The sequence below is a fragment of the Genypterus blacodes genome, unplaced genomic scaffold, assembly GCF_046128005.1.
Source record: "Genypterus blacodes isolate CSIRO-AG114 ecotype Tasmania unplaced genomic scaffold, CSIRO-AGI_Gbla_v1 ptg000039l_1, whole genome shotgun sequence".
Classification (NCBI taxonomy): domain Eukaryota; kingdom Metazoa; phylum Chordata; class Actinopteri; order Ophidiiformes; family Ophidiidae; genus Genypterus; species Genypterus blacodes.
Window position 1 is genome coordinate 3732628 of NW_027466852.1, and position 12549 is coordinate 3745176.

At 37.2% G+C, this 12549-nt stretch overlaps 1 protein-coding gene across 1 annotated transcript in view; it reads left to right on the plus strand.

Moving 5' to 3' along the window:
* Window positions 1-12549, plus strand: part of sorcs3a (sortilin related VPS10 domain containing receptor 3a) — a 177264-nt gene that overhangs the window by 85101 nt on the left and 79614 nt on the right. Inside the window, exon 3 of the mRNA XM_076147969.1 lies at window positions 4551-4650. Within this exon, the coding sequence (XP_076004084.1) occupies window positions 4551-4650 (100 nt within the window). The remainder of the gene's footprint in view (window positions 1-4550; window positions 4651-12549) is intronic.

Consider the following 12549-nt stretch of genomic DNA (forward strand, 5'->3'; position numbering starts at 1 on the left):
TGCATTGATGCACACTATGTTATGAACAAAACACTTTCTTAATCTATTGCAAGTAAAGTAAGCAAGGTCATACAATCCCTATGACTTCATTGCAACTCCAGCCCACTTGTATTTTACCTCAGGGTCTATGTATAAAGTTCAACAACAATAGTAGGGATATCACAACATGCCTCCCTTCTCTCTATCTCTCTCTCTCCTCTTTCCCCTCTTTCTATATAAAACATTATCTCCAAAATCCCCTTCACCTGTATGCACAATGTCATGTACAATATCTGCTTCAATAAAAACAAATTGCAAAAAAAAAAAAAAGGTCATACAATCCTACAATCTGTTTTCCACACTTCAACAACTCGATTTCCTTCAGAGCACCTGTAATCTTAATGAGCCAATCCTCCAAGATCCTTTTCTATTATGCTTCATTAAATTTTTGTATTAAAGAATTTGATTGCACAGCATGTTCATCAGGTCAAGACATAGAAAGCTACATGCAAGCATGTATGTGTGCTGAACATGTATCCTAAACACGTCTGTGTGTGTGTGTGTGTGTGTGTAAACTTCAGTAAGAGCCAGGGTGTAAGTGCAACTCCGATGGACACACGTATCTTACTACTCAACATTTTTTGTTGCAATATAGTTTTAAGATTTTCTTTTCTTTTCCATCTTATGTCATATCACCATTTTCATTCACTTGTCATACAATAGAAGGGCTTTTCATTGTCATTTCAACTTTCAGCTGTATATCTGACGCAATCAGGAATCATCCCTTGCCAAAGATCTCTGAATTCTGGCCAGAATGGTGGAGTTCTGCTATGCACCTGAAATGTGATCCTCTAGTCTGCCTGTACTCACAAGAAAAGACTGCAACAATTCATGTCTAAGATTCAGTCAGCTGTCATTGAATCTGACCTCCGGCACAGCATAGAATGATTTGGTTCACCAGCCCTCAGTGTTTTTATAGCACATCAGTCAGTTAGTTCTCTGCTAAAAAAAACACATTTCTTTGTTTCTCTTTCTCAGTTGTTGTCGGTCTGTGGTTCTTTCTGAGAACAGACAATTGAGTTATTGCTCTTTTTGTTGAACTTCAACAAACCAACCCGATGATACTTTCACATTTGGACCCTGGAAAACACGCATTGATTTGATGTATTCTGTTCTCATTGTGTCTGTTTGCTGTCTGCCATTTTGTTCAGCAGTCCATCATAAGGTCTATTCTCAAGAGTAACACTTTTGGAACAATATTCCAGGCTTCTCTTCACTCTGCCTCCTTTTAGGTTTATTTGCTTTTTAAAAGAAAAACTAAGCTAAGGGTTGGAATTTTCATCCCTCAGCTTTTGAAGTGCACAACTTTCTGATCCCTCCCCAGTGCATCGTCAACAGGGTTGTACACCAATACTTAGTGTTCTGCTTTACTGGAGGCCATCTGGCAGAACCTCACAAACCTTCATGAATGCAATTTCTTTCGCCTTTTTTCTTTTGATGTTAACGTACTGCAATGCACTCCACTTAATCTCTCTGTGTTGCTTTACAAGTCCAACAATTGGGGAACGATATGATAGATAGATAGATTTGTTTTATTTCTCGATAAATCCATTTCTGGATTCAAAATAATTCAGCACAGTATGACTACAGACAGTTAATAGCATTATGGCGGTTTTGTTTTCAGTCCAACTCTTATCCTTTTGTCTGTTTGTTGGGTTGTTGGGAGGATATTGCAGTTATCCTATACACTTTACATTTTGGATCATAACTGGTCAACCACAACTTGAAGTATACCTATTTTATTTCCTGGATTCTTTTGTTCAAGGCAAAGCAATCAGTTCTCACACCTTTGTTTGTTTATTTTTTTTGTAAGTTTATTTTTCACCAATTTTAATGCAATATATTTGGATAAGATTGTTTTTCATTTCTTTGTCGGTTTGCCATACCATTTTCCTGTGATAGCTTGCCAATGATTAGTCAGCAGTCCTATAGATTGACACAATTCTTTCTCATGAACACATTCCCCAACCAGTCTTAGGTGGAACATGTACTTGTGAACTAATATTCTAAATAAGTAGTATTTAAAGCAGAGTTTCCTAAAAAATGATGGCTTCCATTGGCTAATCATTTTGCTTTTTGCTTAAGTTACTGCTAATTTCTTGAAGAAAAAGGCATCCAGGTCCTATTTTTGCTTCATGTATGAAATTATGTTTTGGATTTACTGCCAGAATACATCTGTCTCCAACAAGATTATGTTGCCAATGTGGTGAATGTGTTTTATGGTTATATGCAGATTCACAGAGGATTTTCATCTCGAGATAGATAAACATAGCAACCTGAATCAAATCTGCCTGAATATCTGTTATTGATAGTCGCAAAGATATCTAAAGGCAGAACGTTCAACCTTCGATCTCCATTTTTGTCTTTACTTCTTTTCTGCAAGAAGCACACAAAAAAATGTTTCTGTGTCTCAAAGGGCTCACCTGATGGGGAAGAAATGTCAATAAAGGGCTCACTGAAAATCAATGCTTGGGTCAACATAATAATGAAATATTTCATATGATGAAAGACTTACAGATTAAACTGATGTTCACAATAACACAAGTGAGAAGAGAGAACACACAGGAAGTCACTGTTATTGTATCACTATGGACCCACAATGGGACTCAAACTTGAATCTCAAATACTCTCAAAGACCTGTTGATCATTTTAAGCAAGCCCACTAATGTCTTAGTGTTTGGAAAGACAAGACTGGCTGCGTGAGGATGCATTCTTAACCATACAGTCTATACTCAGCATCAGTGTCTTTGTCCAAATATTTATGTACATAAACACATGAGGAGCCATCATATTGACAACATCTGAGGATATGGTTTCTTTTGATATAATGATTACGTTATGGGTCAGGTCATTATCTCATGGCCATGACATAATTATTATGGGCACGCATTTTATGTCAGAACAAGCCATGCATTGTTTTGCTAATGCTGGATGTCACTTCTCCCCATCTGTAAGAGCAGTTATAGTGCTCTGTTCTGCTCTGCTTGTGTTCTTGGATTTAGTGTCAAAACACGTAACCACCATTCTACAGACTGCTAACAAAGCTCTCAAGGCTGGAAAGCCTCTCTGGACCCTCTTTTGTGAGACAAAGAAGGTGATTTAAGTGCCAACCTATAACTTGCAACACCAGACTAGGCCTTAGGCAGCAATGTCTCATTCAAGACATAAGCCTGGCTAACAAGACATCAGCTCTTACCTCCTGTGTGTCTATTTCATATGTATATGTGTGTGTACCTCCCCTTTGTCACTGCAATTTCCTCCAGTAAAATCTATCCATTTCCTTTTAATAGCAATTATTTTTCTTCTGCATAGTGTACGGTGTGCAGGGGTCATAGTTAATCTTGGTCTGTATCTAAGATATGACATCGACCTACTGTCCAGGCCAAAGACATTACCACTTCCATTTATGTGGTCTGAGCATATACACATTTGTCACACTGTTTTATGGTGACTTTATGATGAAAGAACCTGTGGAAGTTCTATAATGACTTCAGCTTAGGCAAGATGTGTTTTTATGTTATTTGTGATGTGTCTTCTGACGTGTAGTGCACATCCTCTGCTGGACATCAGGATCATTCATGGTACAGCTCTCCTCCACTATAATGTGCAGTGGAAAAGATGTTGTCTGTCTGACCCGTTATTGTGTTTTGTAATCATAGCAATAACTGTGTCTCAGAGGTATTCAGGGATACATTTGAATGAGAAAAATCTCTTTGCAATCTCCCTGAAAACCCATTACCACGAAAGGAGCTCAAGCAGTGAAGTGTGCTAAAAAAAAAAGGAAAGAGCACCGAAATAGGTATCTTCTCTACTTGCCTCATAACCCAGTTAAGTAGACTGCAAATCCAAATGGGAGTAATGCCACAGCGGTGGGTGGGTGTTCTGTCCCCACACAGAGAAATATTCGAATATCATGTGCAAATAACTGCAGCTTTCTGAGTTCAGCACTGTGCCTGTAAATGCTGTAATATCATACTTGAAGACAGATTTGGTAGTTAGTGGTTATGATGGATTCACATTGAGTTCCTAGGGACTAGGCTAGCTAACAGGCTCATTCCCTCTGTTAAATTATTAAAGCCCATGGGTTCGGGAACATCCGCATGTTTTTGCACTCGTCATATTTTATTTCACACTAGTCATTGGGAAAGAATTAATTATTTATACTTCTAGGTCCCCAGACATTTTTTGAATAGTTCATTTTTGTTGGCAGCTATAGATGATTGGTTAACCTCCCCTTGTTCTATCGCCAGGGGTTTTTACTCCTGCACACATTAAATATATACAGTACCATACCAGCCAGGGTCTGTTCATGAATACTTTTGATTCGACACAAAACATCAGTTGAATCGACTCACACCATGTCCCAGTAATCCTTAATGAGTTTATTCACACCTGTTTACAGAAAACTTTCAACTTGAGTACCTGTCTCTGCTTTTGTATGCTCTGTGAACAACAGCCCTAACCTGATGCATATACTAACTGCATTTTTTTCTTTTGTATCATTCATTCAGATCTACTGACTATGGGTCCACGTACGAGAGGATGAATGATAAAGTTGGATCTAAGACCGTCCTGAGTTACCTGTATGTCTGTCCTACTAACAAAAGAAAGGTGAGTTTAACAGTTGCACTCAAAACATACAATCTGGCTATTCCAATGCTTATAATACTTGTTATGTGTTGACCCTGTGTCAGAGAGGTGTTATTTCAACTCTGATTAATTTGTGGCCATAGTTAGTGGCACAATTTGAAATCGAATGAAATCCAACCCACTACCTCTTATTGCTGTATGTCTTTCCGTGATACAGCTAATTAATTAAAGACAGTATAATAAAATACAGACAATTAATCACAGAAGGATTTTTTGGTCGCCAAAGTGTAATATTATCAGTAATTCAGGCCAAAAACGAGCCATAAACTCTGAGCAGTGCCAGCTTCCAATGTCTCAATAATGTGCCGGAGAATTGCCTTATTTTATGTGATATACATTTTAGTTTCTCAAATGTTCCAAAATGTTAAATTACTTTCAGAATAGCGTGCACTTAGAGTTCTTTAAAATAATGATAAAGCCTACATTATCTTTGAAACTTCTCTTGGGCTCAGTTGTTCAGTTTCACATTCAGGATTCAGACTAGCTGATATACATCAGCAGTATGGATTGTACATGTTCCCCTAAAAGCTTTAACTGATCCCCTCAGTGATATCAGCCAATCGTCTATCATATTGAGATCTGCGTAGGTAGATAACCCTCCACTTTGCTGTGACCTTGAATTGACCCGGTGTTGTGTGTAATCATATGGTACCCCAATCAAGGAATAAAATCGAAGCAGAGTCCAAAGTTCACCAACAGTATCTTAGTTTTCAGCAAGCATCTCCCATATGGCTGTTTGTATTTGTGTAACCCTTCTGTTAAGATTTCTGTCAAGTTCTTTACAATGTCGATTAAAATGATCTGATTATCTTGTTGTGTAATGGCTGACTACAGAAAATATGTTGTGGTGTTGTGGTGGGTGGATTATCTAATGTTGATTTCACTATTTTGATACATTTAAAAAAAAAAAAAAAAGTAAATAAGTAATAGGGCACTTTTACTAATTTCTTTGTCAATCTACTATTGTCGTCAGCAATATTGTTAATAAAAGCTGGCTATTATTGAGACTTTTAGTTGGTGTGTCATGAAAATAGGATTAAAGAGGAATAAACCCTCATTCTGAGTTTGGGGTTACCAATAATATAAGCCTAGTGGCCATGAGCACCCCTTATACTTTACTTATACCTTACACTATACATTCATACTTGGAGACAGTGAAATCATATACATTTAAGAAATCATTTCAAAGAATTTAATCATTCTTACAATGACATTTTCATTTTGTCATTGTTTAATATGGTATGAAAACATGTACAGTGTATACTAGCAATTGTGATGAGGTTATGGAATGAAATTGAGATTGATTTTAACATTGAAATCAGTTATATGTTTAGCCACAGTAATTACTATGAATTAGCCTTGTAAATACTAACTATCAAAACAAGCAATTACGTGAACATTATAGTATAATCTTTAATACATATAGTAATACTATGGATGCTATGAAACTACAAAGTACATGGTAAATGGTGCTCAATTCACTGTGTCAATTATACCGTTTTTATAGTTCACAATCTGATTCTAAATGATGTCCAATTTCTACCTTGGATGCTGTGTTGTGTATCTGCTTTTTTGGTAAAAAAAGCAAGGTGTACATCCAGTAACAGAACTTAAAAGCAATTTGAGGTGTTTTACTTTTCCCGAAAATGATATTTTTGTTCATGTCAAACATTTGTGATGAAGAATCGGCAGTGCATCAACAGAATTTCAGAAATTGAGTGTGACTCTTCTGAGTGACAGGGCCGTGCTCAGAGCTGCAAGAGTGCTCAGGTTCATCAACTTCACTTCTCCAAGGCCATGCCAAGGTACTGACCCTGAATACTTTCTATGGAGAGGGAGTTGATAGGATCCTGGGAGCGGATCATCGCAAGCCCTGATTACTGTTCATGACTCACTCCATTTTTATATGGAGAAAATTTAATTCCACATCAAGGGCACAGCAGGAATGCAATCTCCCTTTGACAGTGTGACATTTTGAATACTTCACTAATTTTAAATTAGATCAACTTTTACCACTCAACAGAAGAAACCGAAGTAGCCACTTCACTCTCAAAGCACACGATGCACAAACAAGATGCAAAAAAACACTTACATGGCAGAATCCTCTCCATTCACTCAGCAACAACTTGATTCTGATGCAATTGAGGTAATATATTACTTTCTTATTGTTGTTGCAAACATTGTGTAATCACAATAATCACATTAAAATCAGCATAAATTAATGTTGGTGTACTTTGAGGAAAAGATTATTACTTACATGATTGCAAGCCCTTTTTGATTATGATGAAAGCATTTGGCTCATGAATTACCTCACTATTTTACTCTCATTAACTGATTAAGCATGTACAGTTTATTCGGTGAATAATAGAATTATATTTTTCTTTTCATGTTTACTTTGCATTTTATTCTATATATTCAAATCTGGATATAGTTTGTGTGTTTTCATTTATTGCAATATATGAAGTGAGTCATTGTTTTGTGTGTGTCTTTGACCTCTGTGTGCTGCCCACAAACTGATACCTTCTCGACATCTTCTCTCCTCTAATTATTCTGATTTGCCATCTCATAGATGGATGGAACTTTTCCTGTATGCTTGTTACATCCCCTTGTTCCTTCCTTGCATGTAAGAGACCTTGTTGAGAATCTGCCTGTGTTCTTGGACAAAAAGACGAGTTGCAGCGTTGTATGCGTCTGTTCCTTTATGTGCCCATTAGAAATTCCGAAACTTTATATGCAGCTACGCAGATTATCTCACCTACACTATCCGAGGAAAAAGCTGAAGTGTGACCTTTCACAATGGCATTATAGATCTGAATGATAGTAATGGCATTTAGTAGACAGCTTCTGAAAATTACTCCTTTTATGAATCTTCCCTCCGATATTTTCACATCTTTCTCCAATTCTGCACTCAGACATTGAAAAGCAGAGACAAAGCAGCTGATACATTCTAAAAAACAAAGACGTGCCTCTCCATTGAGGAATCAAACAATTGAAAACATAGGGTGATATAGTCTCCAGCCACAATTAATGAGTTTAATGTATTTGTATTAACTGTGCACAACTCTCAGGGAGACCCACACTAAGCTCCACTGATCATATACATTTGCTGTTGCTTCATCCTGTTTCTGATACAATCCTCCAGTTGCCAGACAATCCAGAAACTGCTGGCTTCCATCTCTTAAGTGTGCAATGTCCACCTCAGGAGGAAAAAACACAAAGGTTATCCCTCCAGCCTCTATCGATTTACTTTTGTTATCCTTCCTCACAATGACCGAGTGGATACTGTGAGAAAAATCTTAATCACCCATTGCTAATGCTATCAGTCACTAGAACCCTCCCTGAATACCATATTAGAAACAAGAAAAAATGTATGTAACCTAGTGTGTAAAAGAAAATCCAGCCACAACAAAATAGCATTCCACCGCATAAGTATTTGCAAAATAAATGATTAAACCCATAGCATACTTTTCTGATTTGATATCTACAAAAATAGGTTTGACAACCTTGAAAGAAGATAGGAATTGTCTTGCAAGACAAAACTCCCACATTGGCATAACAATGCCCTGAGGACACAGAAAGACCCCTTCTTTTCCTTTTCTTTTATCTAATGCAAATGCCTCTGCAAATACGAACACATTCTGGAATGGAATAAAGGCTAAGTGGCAAGATTGCCATTCAATATGACGAGGAGATGATGGGCACTTGGATGGCATTGGATCACAATGACTGACAAGATGGGGAGGTGTTGGATCCCAGGTTGCAGATATACTACAAATGTCAACAAGAAAACAAGATGGCCAGCTCTGTTTTAAGACCAAAATCAACTGCTTCCACACAGAATGAAATTAGTTTTTTAAATACATATGTTGTTGAATGTAGATGGACGGGGTGACAGTAATTGTTGCAGTTGAGTGTTAGAGGATTGTCTGATTCCTGACTATCTAATTTTTTCACAATATATGTTGAAATTTACTTTCAAACCGCTTTGGTGTTCTTGGATATTGTCAGATGTGAAAAATTGGGTTTTTCAATTCATATATAATAATTTGGCTCCCCTCTGCAGTTGCTCCCTGTAGATTTGAAAAAACAAAATATGGAAATAAATAACGGCTATTTTTATTTTATTTAACTTTTTTCTATGAAAGAGATCACCTCTTATTTTGGAGATTGAGGTGATACACTGTCAACTTGACAATTGCGATTAGCAAAATCTAACCTTTCAAATGCGCGACCAATGAGTTGATATCTTTATGGAACATAAAGCTACAAACTAGTGGAGGCGAAGCTCATTAGCCTTGTATAGCTGAAACAACACAGACATAAAATCATACGAATGTCAGTGGTCAGATGGAGGAAATTAACTTAACTTGCGCAGTGCAAAGTGGTAAGCACTGTTCCCCCATGAGATGAGGGTTCAAATGTCATGCCAGCCTTATAGGATGGGTTTATTGCAATGGAAAATTCTGTTGTACAATGACAATAAAGACAAAGTTCAACTTCATTTGCAGCCAACATAACTAATGTAGCTATTACAATGGCACTAGCTATCTGTTAAGTAAACTACTTACTGTGAAATTACAGAATGTGATTGCAGCTTAGAAACTATGTTACATCTGACAAGCACAAAAACACTGACAGACATCAGGAGGCTTTCGACTTCCATGGTGACAGATAATGAATTGTAAGACTGGAGTGCATGAGCCAATGTGAAATGCAGGTTGAGAATCAGCTGCCTGCTTATTGGTGCTTAATGAAAAACAATTTATCTAAATCACCACCAGGGAGGATTTCTTGGTTAAAGCTCTGCAGAGAGGGGGAGCATTCTTGTCAGTGACAAATGTGCAGCTGTTTTTCCAATTCAGATTGAATTGAAGAGAGAAAACAGCCATTTGGGGGCATGAGCGCAGTCACTGCCCAGAATCCCAATACACAATCTTCACAGAGCTTTGGAATTTGTAGTTCAGAAGAGATGTGTATGGGGTTTTTAATGAATCCATCTTTGCATGTAAAAGAACTAGATGCATTCATGCTTGGGGATTGTGAATTTTTCAAACATATGCATGAACATAACTTAATTTCACATCAGTGGTGGAAGAAAAGGACACGGTGCTGTATATCCAAAGTAAAAGCACTTACACTCACTTTTTTATTTCTGTGCATATTACAACATCAATAATTTAGAATGATAAAATTGCAACTATTGAAGATACAGGGTGCTTTGATCTGACACTATGAACAACCCTTTGTGTTTTGGAGAATTTGAAATCAAATAATGTTAATGAGACAATGTCAATGATTTTTGCAAACAAAATCACTGAATTTGCTGGGTAATTTCCTCAATGTTGTCATTTATTTTACATTGATCACAATTTGTTTGTTTAATTTAGTTTCAAGTTTTAACACGACAAACCAACACAAACACTACACAACAATAACCGTATTTTCTTGTGTCACAAGACATTGGGATTTCTGACATACCGTCAACAAAGTAACTCGTTTATTTGTTTAATCCTCATTGGTTGTGCCTTGAAGCACAGCTAGTTTCCCTGGGTCATTGATGTTAGTTAGTTGGTCAGGGGTGGTCAAACTGCGGCCCCCGGGCCACATGCGGCCCCTTTGGCTTTTTAATGCGGCCCATCAAATATTAGTACAAGTATGGACAAATCGCCGATTTAACAGGAACTGCTTAAACGGATCCAGGATAAGGTGAAAAGAGGAAAACTCTGGGCTGGATGTAATTTGCCTACATTGCATAATCCAGTGGTTCCCAATTTTTTTCTGCAGGGAGACACAGGTATCGCATCTCGGTGTGTGTGAGTGTGTGGACAAGCAAGAGCGAGAGTCTGGTGGTACGTAGATCATTGGCGGAAGCAATGTTAAGGTTAAGGGTTACGTATGAAGATGTGAATGTACGCTGTGCCAGAGACTGGTGAAAATAAGACACATGGGGAAATAATGTTATCTGGACGCTCATTCTCCTGCTTTCCTGAGCTGAGCAACAAAGATTAGCTTTGTGATTTTGCTTTTGCTGTGGACAAATTGACACACATGAATGAGCTGAACATGAAGCCTCCAGGGAAAGATCAATACAATACAGATGGTATATAAAAATAACATTTGAGCATTTGGGGAATGTATTCAATAGCTTTTACAGGAAATGTATGTACGTTCACACTGGCCCGACCTGTCTGTCAAATTTAAAAATCATTGTGGCCCCTGAGCTAAAAAGTTTGCCCACCCCTGGTTTAACTTATAACATAACGTAACGTTTAACATATTTGATAAGATGTATTTGTAAAGCAATGTTTACGGAAGCCAGCTGGATTTAAACATTTCAATACAGGATTATAATCAGTTGGCAGGAAACTCAGCAGTAATGACACTGCTGCTTTCTACTTGCCTCTCCCAGTAATATGAAATCAAAGAAACAAAATGTTAATGTGTTAATTTCCCACTTTCTCATATGTAACATGTTTCATATTAGTTGTTAGTACAAATATTTGTTACCATTTTTTCAATGGAGGGAAATTAAACTAAACATCAGAATTTCTTTACTTCTGTTTTACATTGCAATCAACATTTGATTACATCACCATGTTACTCAGGTTTTAATGTTGAAATTCTCCATGAGAATTGCGTTTTCTGCTTCTTCCCAAACCATTCTGATCAGCTTTGGATTTTTTGTAAAAATGTATGATTTATAAATTATGCAGAAATTATTGCAGTACAATTTAATATTATGCAGTTAAATAAATGATGCATTGTGAAAAATGCAATGTTTTTTTGATTTTTGATTGTTTTGTTATTTTCTGTATTATTTTATAGGATTTCTGTTGTGTGTATTTGCTTTAAATCCTTCCATTGTGTTTCCTGTCAGGCATTACCTGACTTGTTACTCCTGTGTGATTGTCCTCACCTGTTCCCCGTTGTTATCAGCCCTGCGTGTATTTAGTCTGCGTCTCTACTTCTCCTCTTGTTGGTTCGTACTGGTTGTGTCCTGGTCTTGTCCTTGCATTTTCTCTTGGTTCCTTGGTTTTGCCCAAATTTCGAAGCACAACGGTTTTGTGTCATTTTGGAACACTTTTGGTTGGTGGTGTTACTCAAGAATTTTTTAATGTAAAAAATGTGCCTTGGCTTAAAAAAGGTTGAAAAACACTGCTCTACAGGGCAGGCTCCCACAACAACAAACAAAATGAGAGAGCACTTTGGGGAAGAAGTAAAGCAATGCAATGATGTGAATGTGAGGGGAGGAGGAGAGAGAAGCTCAGTTGCTTGTCTATTCACTTCGTAATAAACATTAATTTATTGGTAATGGTTTGTCTGTGTACATTCTTGTAAAGCAGAGTAGAAAGGGTTAATGTGACAGAGAGTTCACTACTCCTGATATGAGATTGACTTGATCGAATTGTGTAGAATTGGGTTTGATTAATTTCATCCCAAATTAATAAATTAATTAACCCATTGGGTGTAAATACAGAAGTTGTATCCTACATTTGTATTCTTGTGTTTGAGTATTTCTCTTCTGTCTGGTGTGTTCTGTTTCTGTGTGTGTTTTCAGTCATTAAATATTCCTTCTGTTACTGCTCGTGTCGCCCCGCCTTTTGAGTCCTCCTCCTCTCTTGCACTCAATCTGTCTATAGTGTCCCCTCTCTGGCCATGTCATAACATATTTGTGTATTCATGTATCTTAAAGCATTGCAACGACTTCTAGTAGACCCCTTAATGAAAATACCTGTAACATGGAAATGTGTTTAATATGCACCTTCTATGTTCAGGAGTTGAATAAATATAAATAGTTACACCGCCCTCTTTGAATCATGGATTTGTTAGGGCAGCTTGAAGCATTAGTAGCATTATTTT